Genomic DNA, 18,909 nt, shown 5'->3' on the forward strand with positions numbered 1-18,909 from the left:
TGATGTCATGGAGTTCCGAGGACTGGGAAGAGGTAAACGAGGGATGCACCCTCGAAATCCATTATTGTGCCTCTTTCCATGCTCTCGTATACTATGTAGAGCATTACAGGGAATGGAGTCATCAAAATACAAAAACGAGAATGGAAAGTCACTCAACTTCCATCACACAACAGGAATAGCCATTACCCGAATTCAATACTGGACGATAATTTTCGTTTCCGTTTCCAGTAATGGAGGACCATGGTATGCGTTTCCGTTATCGTTACCATCACCAATTTCTGTAATAGTATACCATTTCTGTTTTCGTTTTCGTTATCGTTACCATCTCCAATTTTGGTAATATACCATTTCTGTTTCCGTTACCATTATCGTTACCATTACCGTTACCCTTCCCTTGTTCTAATATCACAAAATGTGTTTCCTACTGCAATGGTGACACATAGCTGAAAGAACAAAAAAGAAAGAAAAGTGATAACCATCACTTCGAGGTCTGCAAGTTGTCAGCGTCTGAAGTCATGGCAAAAGTATGCCCACAACACTTTCAGGCTTTAGATTTAGGCAAGTATATTTTTTTCATGGGAACATAAGGTGGAACACCCTGTTTATGATGAAGTGACACTGGGGTTCTCAGTTTGCAATGCTGGTGATTCTGGTTTTATTCAGGAAATATACATCTTAGCTGGTCTGTGTTACACATATGGGCAAGATGGCATGGAGAACAAGCAGGGAAGGTTCTCTAGAGGTCTTCTACTGGACAGGGTTTTACTCAGCGGGATGATGAGGTCGGCCGCGGTGGATTTAAAGTAGCACAGAAGTCATTTTTAACACCCTGTTTTCTTCCTATAAAACTGTTAAGTTTGCCAGTAAGATGCACCATGCGAAGTAATTTACACCACAGAGTTATAATTATCGCATAAATTGAATTTAAAATACGCCGCAGAAAGCGACCGTGCGCAACGGTGGTGAAGAGCAGTACCAGCCTGTGATCTGCCTGGAACCTCGCGCTGACGCTATAAGGAGAACGCTCGCTGATTGGCCTAGAGAAATGTTGTCTGCTACTCCGCTGTCGTCTGCTACTCGGCTGTTCGGGGTTCTGATAAAGCCTTTCTCCTTGCTCGGTAATGCTTCGGCCGCTCCTTCTATCCCCAATTCTCTGGAAAACTGGCAAAACAGGTTTACGGCGGCAAAGGGACAATGCGCTGACCCCCACTGACCGGCAAACCAGAACGAGTCCCTTATGCCGTCATCGGTGACGTGGGATCATACCTCCTCATCCTCGTTTGAGCTGGAGTGGCGAGTTAAGGGTGAAGGCGCGGAGCTATGTTTATGCGAGTTTTTTTCTGGGAAACAAATTGCACACATCAAAGCCTTTCGCGCTATTCGGTATAATGACACACACACTTTCATCAGATGTCTTAATCTGAAATTTTTTTGGATGGCCCTCTGTACTCCTTTAAGCGATCGTAGCCTTGGGGTTCATGGAAGACCAGAGGATAGCAGCTGCAGCGCCGACAGAGACTACGGTTCTCATGCACGATTCAGTAGTGAAGCTGTAATGTAAAAGAGAAAATGCTGTTGTAAAACAGTGATTTGTGGCTGAGAGTGCGCGAACCTTGAGTAGAAACCGGAGATCCAGTCAAGGTTGTACTTGGTTGCTTGTTGCTTGGCGTATGGGAAGTCATGGTTTTCCTGCAAGAAAGAAAAAAAAAAGAAAAGTATTGTAGACAGTCTTAAAGGAGCAACGAATTGACACTTCACAGTGTTAAAAAAATGCCAAATTTTAGTCGTTCGGGGGGTAGATGCATTTGGCACATCAGTTAGTCCCTTTTGGGATTAAATGGAAGTACATGCGAAGTTCAGGGGGTATCTGCAAGGCGGGGGAGTAAATTTTATGGTCGCAGACTGAAAGGGGACGTAATCTAGGAGTCCAGAAGCTGTAATTGTTCCCCGACTTACTCTTTTTGTTAATTCGTCAAGCTGTCTATGAAGAGCCACCGTGCAAAATATTTTCGCTGATCTCTGTCTTGCCGCAGAGCGCAGTTTAAAAAAATCTGAAACTACGCATGAGCGCAGTGTCTGACCTTGGAGGCTGACCCATCCCAATCTCCTGCCGTGACGTAATCAGATTGGTGTGACGTAGACTCAGCGTTGCGATCAGCCGCAAGGTCTCGTTTCCCACAGAAAGTTCGTCTGCTACGGACAAGCTGCGGTGCTACATGCGGCGTGGTCTACACGACGCGGAGTGACTAGAGATGCAAAATTTCCGGAAATTTTGAATCTCTCTCGAAAACAAAAAACGTTTTTCTTCGTTTTTTTTTCCGAAAAATTGGAAAAAATTGAAACAAACGCGCTTACTGCTGAGTCGAAGCATTGCCGGTCAAGCCACAGCATACAATGAGCTAGAAACTTTAGTAGTGTTCGCCCTCTAGGAATAAATGCAGAGCAGAGCATCCCATGAGACTGCTATTGGAACAGCCCGTCCACTCCGACCAGAACTCCAACATTATGTGAACGCGACGGCGATCGCTTGGAGCAGCCAGACTGAGCTCTAAGTTGGTGGTCGTTGGCGGATTAGAGGCACCCAAGGCACTGTTGGCGGGTTGGAACGCATCGAAGGCACGAAAATTTACATTTTTGAATTTTGTCGCCTGGAAATTTTGGGCAACTTTTCTGGAGACGAGGAAAAAAACAAAGAAAAACGTTTTTTCCCCAACATTTTTTTTTTGGGGGGGGCTTCGCATCTCTAGGAGTGACATCAACACCGCTCGTTCACTTGCGGACTCTCTGAAGGAGTTGAGAGCTTGTTAGAGACCGCCCCTCTCTCAAAGACCTCTCTCTCTCTCTCTCTGGCTACGATAATTGTTCTCGCGGAAGAGCGCATATTTCTTCATAATGTACAAGCCTGGGTCTGGGCACACAGATGGAGTAAAGTTCATACACCAGCTAGCCTTTATCTACACCATTCGTCATGTTATTTCTTGCACAATCCACCGCAGACAAAAACGAAAAATTTCCGGGTTGCGACTTTCGCAGTTGCCTTAACAATCTCGCGTGATGATGCAACATTCTGTTTCAAAGCCGCCTGGTCGTGGCGGGAATGTTGTTTCTCTATTACTTTCGCGTTGGCTGAAGACCCCTCAGCAAACAGTGTCTATGGCTAGTTCTGCGTGTTTCATAGTACTCGCCGCCACTTTGAAGCCTCCCGCGGGCGGTATTTTTGACACTATACTTCCATGCTTCGGGAAATACATAACGTAGCCTATCTTACATTGTGCAATCACGAAACTGAGCAAGTTACTCCAGTATATGCGAGTCGGGATGTCGCCAGAGAGAGTCGTATCCCGTCTAAAGGCACATAACACAACAAAAACTACCTTAACGTAATTAATTGAATCGTATTGAAATTCGTCATAGAACACACAAAAAGTAAAAGTAAAACATAATACAGTCGCTCTGTTGTGCCACAGGAGACGTGGAACTAGCATACGGAGTTATGTCTGTGGCAGATGCCGAAGGGGCCATAAATCTAGTAGAGACGAATGGAACGGCATATACTAACCTTCATGCTATATGGTCTGTGCCTTCGGTCTGTCAGGTCCCAAAGGGACAAGTCGTCCTCTCCCATGTTGTAGAGCGCAAACCTCTTGCGTTCATCGCTTATCCTTGAGGCTTCAAGACCCTTGCTTCTGTCAACGGCCAGCATCGGTGCCATGGCAGCGATGTTCTTTCGGATAGGGGCGTCCGTAACAGAAAGCGCACTCCGCGATCTGTCCAATGTGCTGCTGAGCCTGCGCTCAACAGCCTGCCGTCCATCGTGACGTGTTCCCCTAGGAAGATTTTCCACATCCCTTACGTTACCACGCTGTTGAGTGATTCTCCGCTTAGCTTCTGGAAGCCGGCGTACTTCATTCGGCGTGTGTCTACGTGATTCTGTGTTACGAGCATCCCGAAGAAAAGACGTGGGGCGAGTTTCGGACGGGAAAGTCCCCTGTGCGTGTCTCCTAATGTCGATGGCGCGCCCCGACAGCCCATCCAAACGGTGTCCTCTGATTCTAACGTCGAAGCTATTTGTGGTGAACGGTATGTGAGAATCTCGTCTCCTGTTGTCTAGGGAACCATCTTCCCTTTCGTTCGCGGCATGCTGCACGACTTCTCGAACTCTGTCAAAGCGCCGGGTGCTTCGGACGTTCACACGTTCATCTTTGTTGCCTGATATGCGTGACGCCGTGTCTCGATCTGTTCTTCGAAGACTGACCGGGTTGTCCCGTTGGATTCCAGCATCTCGAGCTTCAATGCGTGCGAGACGAGCTTCCCGTACGGGTTTTGAAGACCGATCTAATTCCCTGTTCCTTATCCCTGACCTCGTTTGAAGAAGCCGGATATTACCGTGGCCGTCGTGATTTCGGATTTGAGAAACTCTTCGAGAGTCCACGTCAACGGGTGGTACGGAAGTGGCGGTTATGATTCTCCTGGAAACGTCCTGATACCTTTCGGCCTGCCTCACGCGAGCGTCCACTCCAAGCCTTGAAACTCCATCGTCTTCCCTGTTTCGGTATCTTCTAATATCATCACGACGGTCAAGATCTCCGACACGTCGTTGAGGTCCACTGTTGGAAGATCTGGGTGTTTCTCTGGAGCGTACGTCTCTTTGAACGTTCCTGAACACTGTCTCTCGTTTATCGCGTGCCTGCGAACCACGGAGAGACAGACGCCGCGATGTAGCCGTGATTGACCTAACGGCTAGGAACGTCCTACGCTGGTTCCCTGAATGGTGATCTGCAACGTCAATGTCTACAATATACCGGCTTCTTCTGGGCTCAGCGATTGTTCTCTGGTAGTTGTGTCGTGATTCAGTATCCCATGTAGCTCTTCGGACGAGCTCCACTTCCTCCTCTCGGCTTCGACTATTCTGGAAGCTATGTCTGTTTTCAGCAGCGTTTGTTCCTCTTCGCTCATCAAGCTGAGCAATGACCCGTCGAGTCGCGATGTCTCTGTTGTCCCTTCCACTGAGCTCTCGATTGTGACTCGCTGCGCGTCGTACCTGCTCTGCGGCACCTTGTCTGTTGCTTGCACTAACTCTAGATTCGTCTCTTGTGGATCGTGCGGCTTTTGGTTGGTATTCTTCGTCGTTGAGGGGCATGGTTTTAGAATACCTAGCGACCTCCCTGCGTTCCTCCCTCCTTGAAGGAAGAAGGGTGAACCTTGTAACGTCAACACCGCGGTGACTTTCGAAGGACCCTACCGCGAGCGTACGTCGCACGTCCTGTCGTTGAGTGGTTTGTCCGGCTATGTGGCTTCGAGATTCTGCAAGACGAGATTCCCGCATCAAACGCGCATTGCGTTCCGTGGTCCCTCCAGCGTTTCGGTAAGGAGCCGCGGCCGTAAATCTTCGTAGGTTGAAACCACTAGGAGCAAAAATCAGCCTATTGTCGGTGGTAACATCTCTGCGCTGCGTTGTCTGACGGCGTTCGACAGAAGCATGTTCTTCGGAAATACTTCTAGCGTTCCTGCTGACTACCATTCTCGTGACCTCGGCATGTCGACCGTCACTTGCGGAATTGAAAGCGTTAGCTTCTTCATGGCCCCCAGCCGTGCGGACTTCAGTGTGCTTGTTATTGTCATGACCTCTAGCCTGAAGCCTTTCTGTCCGTGTCCTACTTGCATCTCTTACGATAATATTACTAGATTCAGTAGAAAAAGCTCTGCGTTCAGTCACCCTACGGTATTCTGTATCTCGCGCTGTCCTTGTTACACCAGTACCACGGGCGTCGGTTGTCCGACCTTCCGTCCTACTCCTGCTAGAATCGCTCACCCCCTTGCTTTCTTCTGGTTCATGTTGATAATATCTTGTGTTACGGTTATTCCGAACATGGTCACGGTCCCTTTCGTAGTGCTGTCTGCGGTTACGTTCGTCTGTGCTAAGGCCAACTGACCGGACTTCTCGCACAGCAGGCAAGTTCATTCTCTTTTCGCTGCGTCTATCACTGTTTTCACCGCCTCTTCTGTAGTCCACAGAACGAGTTAAGCGTTCTTCGCTTTGTCGCTCAGACCTCATTCTGTAACGTGTCGTGGTCGATACGACCCTACCTGTATCGCTTGCGACAACTCTTCTCGCATCGGTATATCGACCTTGTCTGTTGAAGTCCAGTTTGTAGCGAGTATCTAACCTGCTTGAGCGATAATTTTGAACGGTCTTTTCGGACCTGACATTCTGGTTATCTTCAGGGAGCCGTACGCCCTTCCCCTTGCTAGGGCTTACGTATCTTCGAAACCCGGTGTCCCGGCCGTTGAGTGGAGACAGGTGAATATTACTTTGAGTCGTACGGTCACCTGTACAAGCTTCGGGGTTCGTTGTGTTTTGGGCTGCGCGGAGTTTGATATAGTGGTTGGTTTGGAGATGGTCCGTCGGACTGAATCCAGTCCACAGGCGGTCCAGTCGGACGCAGTCGTCCAAGTAGGCCTGGCATGGAATGGCGATGAATACCAGGATGTACCAGGCAGAAGCAACCATCACGGCGGAGTATTCTGAACCTGCAAATAGCGCATTGATTGCGATTTAAACATAAACGACGCTTTGTGTTCGAACAATTACGTAGCTGGAAGAATATGTACAAAGTGTACATAATGATGTGTTACGTAATACTACGTATTCTAGTACACTGTCCCAAGCAGCACAATGTACTGAAAGTCAAGTGCAATAGGGGTGGACGGTATGTGTCTTATCAATGTTCTTTAGTTTCATCAGTCTGTTCAAGGCCTTCCACCTACCCGTCCACCCCTATTGCACTCGACTTTTAGTACATTTTGCTGCTTGGGGTGGGGCGCCCTGAAGATTGGGCGATTGCAGATAACAAACATAGTAAAGAGCTTTCGCCGATATGCAATGGAATTCTATAAAAACGAAACAATAGGAAGTGTTAGTGAACCGTTGACAACGTCACCCTGAAGGTACCGTACATACCGGAACCAATGGCACTGTTCATGGCTCTGATCCTGCCCAGAGCCGTACATTAAAAGGGAGTCTGACCATTAATGGGTCATGCCTATACCTGAAGCTCCATCCACTGTTTCAGCTTTCCGACCAATGAAGTCTTGAAATATGGGGCGCTATCAATCAGCCTATCCTCACTATTTGCCCCCTTATCCAACACGGGCAGCGCCATTTTGGGTGGCAAGTGGATTGGATGGGATTGAAATGGATGCCTCTCGCAATCTGCAAAAGTGGTGGATTGTTAGCGCAAATTTGATGAGCGCCACCTAGGGAGTGTAAGGCACGTCGGGAATTGTCGTCTGCTTCCGTCGTTGTACCGCTGCCGGCAGAACCACCTGCTGGGACACATTCTGTTGTCGGTATTATTTTCAAACAAATCTACATGAATAGTTGGAATATAAGAGACAGGAATGTTTATATCCATGAAATCCATCAATTAAATATAAGATTGTACAGCACAGTGCCGTTTTGGTTACGATTTCGCTGTGATCGCGGTGTTCACTAGGCCTAACATCGGCGACAAAACGTATTATTTTCGGTTAGATATCGATGGATGAGCGTACGTTGAAACTGATTCCTAAGAAACGTATATGAAAATGTACATTTGCAGCGTAAAATCAGAGTAGTACATGAAATTTTTTTGTCGCGAAATCTCCGCTTCACCACTGTTTGTTTTCGTCGCCATTTTGGGTGGCAGTAAGGTGTCATGGCGACCCCCTTGGTAAAAAGCAACCCAATCAGAGGAGCGAAACTGTGATTGACAGGTCGAGCCTCCTTTTGTGACTCCTCCCAATGGCCAGATTCCCTTTTAATATACGGCTCTGATCCTGCCCGGTAGGCGAAGTTGACCTCAGGTCTACAGGCCATAGATCTACAGTTATTTGAGGAACTTGACCTCAGGCTCAGACTTATCAATCCCAGAAAAAATGCGAGCAATCTTCGGCAGGATGCACCCTGTATACCGGCGGTATGAATGCAGAAAATTGATAGCGGATAACGATTCACAATGAAATGTACAGAGAAAAAATGAATTGCGTAATGCTAGAAAAAAAAAAGAACAGTAGCAATAGACGATTTTATAAAGATGCGCGCGCTACCAAGCGCCCGGCGCAAAGCAGCATGGGAAATTTGAGGGACACTGCTCCGTCGTCTGCTTCCGGCTGACGCTACGGCTGCGCACACCGGGAATGTTGTTGTTCTTCTACCTCCTGCCTTGCATGTCACAGGTGGCAATACGAACACTCAGTGCAGCGCACTATACAAGTCAATAATTTCCCGGTGCTGTTCGCGAAAATAAAAATAAAAAAAATAAATCCAAAACACTATCCCGAAACTAGAATGCTAATACGTCCTGCTCTTCATTTTTAGCACTGCTATTCACTTCACTCTATAGCACTACTATAGCACTTCACTCTTTTTGAGGCGTGATGTGCGCAACCTTGCGCTTGTCCCCTACAGTTGGCGATACAACGTCCCACAAGGTGGGTTATTAGCCGATGGTGATCACATTTGGAATAGCAGGAAGGAGTGGGTAACATCCGGGTATGTATTATAACTGTCGCCTTTGAAACGTAGAGCAAACTGGCCCTCCTCTGGCGAACATTACAACGTCACGGTATTTGATGGGACGTGTGTTGTCAAGGTTTTCAGAAAAAGTTGAAAGGGTTGTATTGTTGACTGATTATATGAGCCACGAAAAAAGGTCAGTATTTCCTGTAGTCATTTTAATCTTTTTGGGGAGTAAATGCATTGCCACAAGAAATAGTCCCTTTCGGGAGTAAATGCACGGGAGTAAATGAATGTCACAGAGTGGAGACTGCATTTGACGCTCTGTTTTAAGAGTCCCAGGTGCATAATTCGTATGTGTATCGGAATTATCGGAATGTGTACTCCTTGTGACGCTTTTTTTCGTGCCCTCCCATTCTTCTTTAATAGTACCACAGGACACAGCAGCCAAAAACAAACAAAAAACATGGAGGGCATTTCGCTATTCCTTTGAATATGGTCCAATTTTTACGTACTCTTGATTCGTGGTGCGAAAAATCTTTCCATTCTTTTTCCGAAACCCACGTCTTTTGCAGTACGCTATGCAAGTAGATCCGCTGTCTCTGTGCAGCTTCACAATTTCCCCCTCTTCCCTATTTCCCCTGGAGCAACCTCATTGGTCCCTCTCACAAATAAGGGGGGGGGGGTGTAACATTTCAAGGTTGACGCGCACGTGGTTTCTTCTGTGGACGAATCGAATAGTCCCTTCTTCTCTGTCTTGTGATTGGATAGACACTTCATCACGTGTTTTCTCTAAACTTAACACGCTTTTCCCCTGCGCAGAGATAAACCGTAGTACCGTATTCCGAGTTCAAGGAGAAGTGACAGTTCGCCCCGTGCTAGGTTGTATAGATGTGAAATATGGCTATGCATATCGCTGAGGCTGGCGGATCCCGCGGGCAGCGACAGTTGGAGCGGCCACGTGTGCCTGAGAGCCAATAGAATTTGCCTAGGTTCTTATTCGTGTGACGTCACAGCTGAAGCTGCAATGTCAACAGGGCGTATCCCGCTAGCTATGCTTTGAAGATGGACCGAAAGCCAGAAGACATGATGATGGATTGAGGAATACACTGGCTTAACATAACGTAAGAACAACTTTACTATGACGTTTCGACGCCCATGCGGGCATCATCATCACCAACTATTTTATTTTATCTATGCACCACTATGCATAAACTATTTCATTTTTAAAAAAGCTATTTTATCTATGCACGAAATTGCCACGCTGTCAAGGTTGAGCTGTCTCGGCTACTGCACCAAGACACCCAACTAAGCCACATGCGCTATCATTACCAAAAGAGAGAATGTAGAAGTTTCGCTCACCTGCACAGAGTAAGGCCTTGTGCGGCTACCCAGAGTACTCGGTGCTGGAGAATGACTTGCCACTTGTAGCGGCGTTCCTTTTATGCGGTGCCATTTACGTCGGTTCGTGGTTGACGCTTCGGACGATGGCCAGTTATCGCTTCTTACACGCGGTCTTAGTCAAACACGCGCCTACCAGTGTTTACTTCCCTGGCAATTGCTTTCTAGCTTTACGGATATTGTTCATGCTGTTCCTTATGTCTTTTGTCATTTGAGTGCGTCCGTGGTGATAGCGTTGCTATAGCGCTCGAGTCGGGACCAAAATAGGTTAGGCAGGATGAATGGCAGTTGTGGCGTTGCTATGGTTACCGTGACGTCACACATATTTTTTAATGGAGAGTTGCGTTAAGACGCGGTGCTTAGAAAGCACGTGAGATGGGAGACGATTTTGAACTTTTGTTTGTAGCGCGTAAGCTGCGGTATACGCGTTTGTGCAGGGCAGTGGATTAGTGTGACGTGCTAGACAGTCGTGGTTCGCATGCACTGGATACGGCAAAGCCTGATAATCTGGCTTCTTTTCATTTAAGTATTTATACATTAAAGACACCTCTAGGGAACATTACACAAGGAAACAGACTTGTTCAGAGTGTTTCGATATACGATAATGACAATATTACGTCTTTTTTTTAGTTGGGGTTTGACAGAAACTATCGACATCGATAAATGTTCTGGACGACGTATTATTCGAAACTGAGCTAACAAATGCGATCATATGCTGACGTTTTATAGTTTGCTGTGTGACGTCATAACGCTGTTGTAACGTTCACTTCGCCGTCCATATTGTCAGGGGTTAAAGCTACCCGCGTAGTTGTCCTTGAAACAGTCAAAAGAAAATGGTCTTCCGTTCGTTGGAATGTCCTTATATGTTAAATGACGTTTCAACCATTCGCGTAATTTAGTTTAACGTGACCTCCCATAGAGAAACATAAACAGAAATGAATACAGAAATGCATATAAACGAAGAACAGAAATGAACACTGGAGCTGAAAATGTGTCTCTGCCATGGCAGATATCACCGATGTTACCAAATACTAGCTGGATTTGTACCATAGCTTTAGAGCAAGGGACATGACCTTTCTTATCTGCTCGTCATTTATTGTGGTCATACAATGGGAAGTATGGACTTAGGGGTGGACGGGTAGGTGGAAGGCCTTGAACACACTCGTGAAACTAAAGAACATTAACAAGACACATACCGTCCACCCCTATTGCACTCAACTTCCAGTACATTGTGCTGCTTGGGATTGTTACATGGTCCGTATTTTCTCATTGAGTAAAAAAATAACATAAAAGAAACAAGAATATGAGGAACGAACAAATGCATTGGGAATCGGTCGCTTCTGATAATATAGCGAGTCATCAGAAGAACTCTACGAAAACGATAAAGGAAGTTTCAAATCCAAGTGTCGTAATGTGAGCGCCATTGACTTATCGTGTTATGGGGAACCGTTATCGGAAACCTCACTGGGGTTTCAGTACATCGGAAGGTGTTCACGATAACAGCTCGGAAAACTTGATAAATCAATCACACTCTTTCTTTCGATCGAGTTAAATCACATTGCTAAGCTTGGATTTGATAATTCTTTCATGGTATTGTTTTCGTAGAATTCCATTGTACTAAAACTCTCCAATATGCATAATGTAAAAACCCCGAGACTAGGGAACACGAAGGGACAGACACAAACACGAATTCTCAAACACAGCTGAAAATTTTACTTCACATACAAGGAATATACAGGGTGTTTCAAAAAATGTGTAATTCAGACTTTATAAAAAACGAGGAAAAATACGGGGTAACCGACATTTGTGTGGCAACTGAATTTGCCATCTTGCAAAAATATTTTCATTTGATTTTAATTAAAAGAAACTGAATTTCTTTAATTGAACTTCAAAATTTCCCAAGTTAACCTAACTTTTTTTTTACAGAATTAGAGAGAGCCCGTACGGAACTTAGTCAGATCCACCAAGAAATCCGCTCAATATTGCAAATGGAAGTTCCCAAAAAAAGTCCCGAAATTGAGGATTCAAAGTTTCGGGTGTTGAACGGCACACCAAACCAGTCCCAAAGATGCGCGGAGAGGAGGACATGCTCCTGCCTCCATGAAGCTAGAACAATTTATCGCCGGACCGGCGTGCAGCACGAGACGCGCCGATAACAAGGCGGGTGACATTCCACCATACGTTGATAAGCGGCAAACAAAAATGATTCCGCCTCTTTTTTCCCGCCCTCTTTTTTTTCGACCTTCTATCTTTCATCGGGGCAGGAGCATGTGCTGCTCTCTGCGCATCTTTGTGACTGATTTGGTGCGCCGTTGAATACCCGAAACTTTGAAGCTTCAATTTCGGGAATTTTTTTGGGCTGTTCCATTTGCAATATCGAGCGGATTTCTTGGTGGATCTGACTAAGTTCGCTACGGGCTCTCTAATTCTGTAAAAAAGCGTTAGGTTGACTTGTGAAATTTTGGAGTTCAATTAAAGAAATTCAATTTCTTTTAATTAAAATCAAATGAAAATATTTTTGAAAGATGACAAATTCAGTTGCCACACAAACGCCGTTTACCCCGTATTTTTCCGTCGCCCCGTTTTTTTATAAAGTCCGAATGACACGTTTTTTTGAAACACCCTCTGCGTGCAGCCATAGAAGCCATCTTAATCTGTAATTTTTAATTTCAAATACGACTAATGTCATTTACTTGTTTCTTTGGCTTTTCCCCCTCATTATATATAAAGTTTCCCCTATATAGTTAGTTATATAGACTCTGTTCCAAATTATTATGCAAATCATATTTTTATCTGATTTTCCTAAATGGTCTATGCAGATGACGGTAATTATAATGACCAAATCATCAATATTTGTGGTATAAATCAAATTTTATTAGACAAGCCTCCCTATGCTAACAGTTTGCTTCTCTTCTTTTCAGCAGAGGAAACAATCAAATTCTTGTGTTCCAAATTATTATGCACAACAAACGTTTTGTATGTTGTAGTGAACCGAAAATGGTAATTTGTTGCATTTGCAACGTTAGGAAGTCGAAAGAAGATGAATGGGATGGGGGGGGGGGGGGGGGGTTCAGTCAAAAACATCGTGGTCACCGCCCTCGAAGTGGAAGAAGAAGAAGAAAACATCGTAACAGGCCAAGTTACATGTTGATATAGGACCCCTTCTTTGATATCACCTTCAGAACTCTTGCATCTATCAAACTTGTGAATTTTTCCACGGTTTATGCAGGAATTTCCTTGCTGGATGTCAAAATAGCCTCTAGGAGCTGCTGCTTGGACTTGAACTGCTCCCACACTCATATATCTTTTGCTTGAGGATGCTCCAGAGGTTCTCAATAGGGTTGAGCTCGGGCGAACATGGCGGCCACACCATGAGTTTCTCTCCTTTTATACCCGTGGCAGCCAATGACTCGGAGGTATTCTTTGCAGAATGAGATGGTGCATTGTCATGCATGAAGATCATATTGCTACGGAAGGCACGGTTCTTCTTTCTGTACCATGGTAGGAAGTGTTGAGTCAGGAACTCTACATACTATGCAGAGGTCATTTTCACGCCTTCAGGGACCCTAAAAGGACCTACCAGATCTCTTCCAATGATTCCGGCCCAAAACGTTACTCCTCCACCTGCTTAGCTGTCGTCGCAGCCTTGTTGGGGTGTGGTGGCCGTCCGCCAACCATCCACCATCCCTCTGGGCCATCGAGTGTTGCGCGGCATTCATCAGTAAACAAGACTACTTCAAAATTAGTCTTCATGTACGTCTGTGCCCACTGCACACGTTTCTGCTTGTGAACACTGGAGAGAGGTGGCCGTGTAGTAGGCTTATGCAAAGCTGCAATCCTCTGGAGGATTCTGCATCTTGAGGTTCGCGGGACTCCAGAGGCACCAGCAGCTTCAAATATCTGTTTGCTGCTTTGTAAGGGTACTTTAGCTGTCTCTCTCTTGATCCGATGCATTTGTCTGGCAGAAACCTTTCTGATTGTGCCTTTATCTGCGCGGACCCTTCTGTGCTCGGAGTCAGCCACAAATGTCTTCACAGTCCGATGGTCACGCTTAAGTTGTCTTGAAATATCCAATGTTTTCATACTTTGTGCCAGTCATTGTAATATTTGACTCTTTTCAGCAGCGGAGAGGTCCTTTTTCCTTCCCATCTTGCTTGAAACTAGTTGCTTGCATAATAATGTGGAACGCTTTTCTCCCCTAGTTTTTCTGTATCTTGGGTGACTGGGCAAACGCGTTATCACTGGCGTCTGAGATTGACATCAGTGATCCAGGACTCACCGAAACACGATACCACCTATGAGTTTAATTTAGAAAACAAAAAATACATCGTTATGATACGTAAATCGGATTTGCATAATAACTTGGAACGGGCTGTATACAGGGTGGTCCACCAACCATGATATAAATTCATAGTAAAAAACGTAGGTCCCGAAGAGACATGCAGTCAAGGGATTTTTTTCTACAAATAACGTTTGCCACATATTGGTAACATTTTTATTTCATTTCAATTGACGGAAAGTTAATTTCTTGAATTGAACTCTGAAATTTCCCAAGGCAACCTAACGTTTCCTTTGCGGAAATGGGTTCCCCGTGGTCATTTTACTCCGTATAGCACATAATCCCACTCGTAATGCAATGGCAATTGCCGAAATAAATTCGCCGAAAATCCGTGGAAATGAGCCCTTTGCCCTGCCTCTTTTTTAACGGCTCGTAGTTTGAGCGCGAAGCTGCGAAGAAAGGAGGTTACACTGTCACGCCACATGAGGGGGGAAAGGGTTACAAGCCGTCGGGTGACATCATTTTTGATAAGATAGCTCTGATTCCCGCACTCACCGCGCGTGTTTGTTCCGTGGGTAAGACTTTTAACCCTTTCCCTCCTCGTGTGGCGTGTCAATGTAACCTCCTTTCTTCGCAGCTTTGCGCTCAAACTACGAGCCGTCAAAAAAGAGGCGGAGCCAAGGGCTCATTTCCACGGATTTTCGGCGAATTTAATTCGGCAATTGCCATTGCATTACGAGTGGGGTGAGTAAAATGACCACGGGGAACCCATTTCCGCAAAGAAAACGTTAGGTTGCCTTGGAAAATTTCGGAGTTCAATTCAAGAAATGAACTTTCCGTCAATTGAAATGAAATAAAAATGTTACCAATATGTGGCAAAAGTTATTGGCAGAAAAAAATCCCTTGACCGCATGTCTCTCCGGGGACTACGTTTTTTACTATGAATTTCTATCATGGTTGGTGGGCCACCAAGTTATATATAAAGTTGACCGTATAGTATACATGAAGTGGACCGTCAGGGTGTCCTAAGACACCTCTGAAAGCCCAGTGCAAAGCCAGTCAAGTGTATAAGGGAAAAAAAAATAGCAGGAGCTCTTTGGCTGCACGTATAGCATATGTTTGTAAGTCAAACGTCGCCATGCCAGTACTGGACAGCTGTTTCGGCCTCATCAGCAGTACGCAGGCAGGCAACGTTTGAGCGGATGGCGTCGGAAGGTCACGTGGCACGTGATGCCTCACGTCAGGGTGTCCTAAGACACCTCTGAAAGCCCAGTGCAAAGCCAGTCAAGTGTATAAGGGAAAAAAAAATTAACAGGAGCTCTTTGGCTGCACGTATAGCATACAGGGTGTCCCAGAAAACGTGTCATTGAATTATAATAAAAAAAACTACGCCACCTAGAATCATGCGGTCAACAGCATTTGTTCTTATTAGGCTTTTGCCACCTCCTAATGTGAATGTCATGTACTCCAAGTTTAATTATGTAAATATTTGTGAACTGAACTCGGAAATTTGCCAAGGAAAGGTCACTTTTTTACCCCATCAATATGAAGAGCGTGCCGAATTCACTCAAATGAATGATAATTCACAGTGATACTCACGAGCTATCCCATCGGAAAAAATAGCCGAATATCATGCTTTTCGGAGCACCGGACCATAGCGCGCGATGACTTTTTGAGCGCAATCGCTCGCAGTGCGACGAAAGGAGGTTCCGAAGCCAGCCCACAGAGTGGTAGTAGAAAAAGTAACAGTTCCTAAAATTGGGAGAGGGAAAGCATTATCCCAGCGAAAGTCGGACGTGATAAGCCGTGCCTGTTTTATCTCTTTCTGCGATGTCGGGGAGGGCTGGGTTTCCAACCTCCTTTCGTCGGACTGACAAAGATTGCGCTGAAAAATTCATCGTGCGCTATTCTGTGCGGCCTCCGTAGAGCATGATGTTCGGCTATTTTTTCCGATGGGATAGCTTCTGAATATCCCTGTCAATTATCATTAATTTGACTAAATCAGACACGCTCTTCACATTGGTGGGGTAAAACAGTGACCTTTACTAGGCAAATTTCCGACTTAAGCTCGCAAAAATTTGCATAATTAAATTTACGATACACGACATTCACACGAGGAGGTGGCAAAACCCAGTAAGAACAAATGCCATTGACCGCATGACTCTAGGTGGTGTAGTTTTTTTATTATAATTCAATGACACGTTTTCTGGGACACCCTGTATACAGGGTGTTTCAAAAAACGTGTCATTCGGACTTTATAAAAAAACGGGGCGACGGAAAAATACGGGGTAAACGGCATTTGTGTGGCAACTGAATTTGCCATCTTGCAAAAATATTTTCATTTGATATTAATTAAAATAAATTGAATTTCTTTAATTGAACTCCAAAATTTCCCAAGTCAACCTAACGTTTTTTTTACAGAATTAGAGAACCCGTAGCGAACTTAGTCAGATCTACTAAGAAATCCGCTCGATATTGCAAATGGAACTGCCCAAAAAAGTCCCGAAATTGAGGCTTCAAAGTTTCGGGTACTCAACGGCGCACCAAATCAGACGCAAAGATTCGTGGAGAGGAGGACATGTTCCTGCCCCCATGAAAGATAGAAGGTCGAAAAAACACAGGGCGGGAAAAAAGAGGCTGAATCATTTTTGTTTGCCGCTTATCAACGTATGGTGGAATGTCACCTGCCTTGTTATCTGCGCGTCTTGTGCTGCACGCCGGTTTTGCGATAAACTGTTCTAGCTTCGTGGGGGCAGGAGCATGTCCTCCCTCCGCGCATTTTTCCGACTGATTTGGTGCGCTGTTGAATACCCGAAACTTCTGAAGCCTCAACTTCGGGACTTTTTTTGGGCAGTTCCATTTGCAATATCGAGCGGATTTCTTGGTGGATCTGACTAAGTTAGCTACGGGCTCTCTAATTCTGTAAAAAAAACGTTAGGTTGACTTGGAAAATTTTGGAGTTCAATTAAAGAAATTCAATTTATTTTAACTAAAATCAAATGAAAATATTTTTGCAAGATGGCAAATTCAGTTGCCACACAAGTGCCTTTTACTCCGTATTTTTCCGTCGCCCCGTTTTTTTATAAAGTCCGAATGACACGTTTTTTTAAACACCCTGTATTTTTGTAAGTCAAACGTCGCCATGCCAGTACTGGACAGCTGTTTCGGCCTTCTTGGGCCTCATCAGCAGTACGCAGGCAGGCAACGTTTGAGCGGATGTCCGTGAGTCATATTCGTGTAAGGTATATGGAATTACGAGAAAAAAATGAAATTAAAGAATACCGAATGTAACCGCAGGTTATACCGGAGGTAATTAAATGTTATTAAAGGCAACTAACGTCAATTAAAAGGCAATTGAGAATAATTAAGGCAAGTAAACGCAATTAAAGGTAATTAAGGGAATTCAAGATTACGTCATGTAACCTGTGGTCACCTAAGGTAATTAAAGGGTAATTAAATGGACTTGCATATAGTGATTGAAAGTGTCAAACCGGAAACCAAGCATTGACTGGAGGTGGACAAGCGGAAGTTGGGTTTAAACCGGAAGTGGATACCCGGAAGTCAAGTATGTACCAGAAAAGGATGCTAACGCATTCCTCTCGCATTTACGCTAAATCGCCAACGAATTTTTTGGTTCCGCGTTAGCGCCGCGAAGCAACTGTGACTATGAGCGGCGTACAGATGTGGACAGATGGAAAGAGGACAGCAGGAAGGAGTGGGCGGGCGATTGGGGGGCTAATCTTTCCATCTTGACGCTTGTGCTGTGTTCTTCTGTTTTTGTATTCCGCCACCAGTACAGTCACTTTCCATCATCTTCACAGCTGTTTGTTGCCGATATAACTGGAAGCATTCCTTGGGTCTTCCTGTAACAATACACGTGTTACAAAATCGACGCGTCGCCCTTTTCCAACCGGCGACACACTTTGCGGTCGTAATTTTTCACTGCACTGTCACCTTTGCAACAACATATTTAATACTCAACAACTGTTCCAGTACCCTCGTTGTACACATCGACCCCATTAACAGGGAGAACGTGCGCCGGATTATATTAACGTTAGCTCGCATATGGGGAGGCCGGCTGTAGAGCGTTTTAGTCACTAGTTCACTCGACTATCAACTATTTTTGAGATGAGCTGCGCAAGAAAAAGAAAAATATGACGATAATATTCATTTCCATTTAAACGACCGGCGGAGCCCGGTCGTTCCCCCTGGCGGCAGAGCAATTGCGTGACGAGGGTCTTAATTTCAGTCGCTACCGTCAGGGCGTCTCGCTTTCACTTCTAGGCTGTCCAGCAAAAAAGAAAGAAAGAAGAAAAAAAGGAAAAAAAAAGGGGGGGGAGAAGAAAAAGTATTCGTGAAAGTGGGTGTATTCAATATCATGGGTGATTATTAGAAGGGTGGGAACATCTGGTTACGGGTTTTTAGGTCCTCTGATTCAATTGGAGTTTTTTTTTTAAATCTCTTTTTTGCCCCCAGTGATTCATTGGGTTTCGTTGCGCATGAGTTATCTGCTTTTCCATTTAGTCCCGCCGATTAATGTTCCGCCGATTTGTGTCTGTTCGTGTGTATATCGATTATTTATGTGCGTACCTGATGTTACATAACGCATTTAATCAGGTTGCGGGTGTTTCCCCCAGAAACAGATTTTCTCTTTCTAGGGTGCCAGTGCTGCGAAGGTTTTGTGGTTTATACTGTGCAATGTGAGATTTATTATATTCTCTTTCTTCTCTTC

At 45.1% G+C, this 18,909-nt stretch overlaps 1 protein-coding gene across 2 annotated transcripts; it reads right to left on the minus strand.

The window, feature by feature from the left end:
• Nucleotides 1-637: 637 nt before the first annotated feature.
• Nucleotides 638-10,023, minus strand: LOC135389973 (uncharacterized). 2 transcript variants are annotated; one of them, XM_064620004.1, is made up of 5 exons: nucleotides 9,860-10,023; nucleotides 3,560-6,531; nucleotides 1,613-1,689; nucleotides 1,459-1,550; nucleotides 638-803 (listed from the first exon to the last, which is right to left on the minus strand). In XM_064620004.1, exons 2-5 carry the CDS (start codon nucleotides 6,509-6,511, stop codon nucleotides 799-801), a joined length of 3,126 nt encoding a protein of 1,041 aa, XP_064476074.1. In that variant the 5' UTR covers nucleotides 6,512-6,531; nucleotides 9,860-10,023; the 3' UTR covers nucleotides 638-798. The 2 variants fall into 2 exon arrangements, with proteins under 2 accessions (XP_064476074.1, XP_064476073.1); XM_064620003.1 differs by having other exon boundaries at nucleotides 638-1,550.
• Between the last annotated feature and the right edge of the window lie 8,886 nt (nucleotides 10,024-18,909).

The sequence above is a fragment of the Ornithodoros turicata genome, chromosome 3 (assembly GCF_037126465.1).
Source record: "Ornithodoros turicata isolate Travis chromosome 3, ASM3712646v1, whole genome shotgun sequence".
Taxonomy (NCBI): Eukaryota; Metazoa; Arthropoda; class Arachnida; order Ixodida; family Argasidae; genus Ornithodoros; species Ornithodoros turicata.

Excerpts from the sequence above, each read along its gene's own strand:
- LOC135389973 (XM_064620004.1), bottom strand. The coding sequence starts at position 6,511 with ATGGTTGCTTCTGCCTGGTACATCCTGGTATTCATCGCCATTCCATGC. Across the intron at positions 1,690-3,559 it reads ACAGACCATATAGCATGAAG|GAAAACCATGACTTCCCATA; the intron begins GTTAGTATATGC and ends TCTTTCTTGCAG. Across the intron at positions 1,551-1,612 it reads ATCTCCGGTTTCTACTCAAG|CTTCACTACTGAATCGTGCA; the intron begins GTTCGCGCACTC and ends TTTACATTACAG.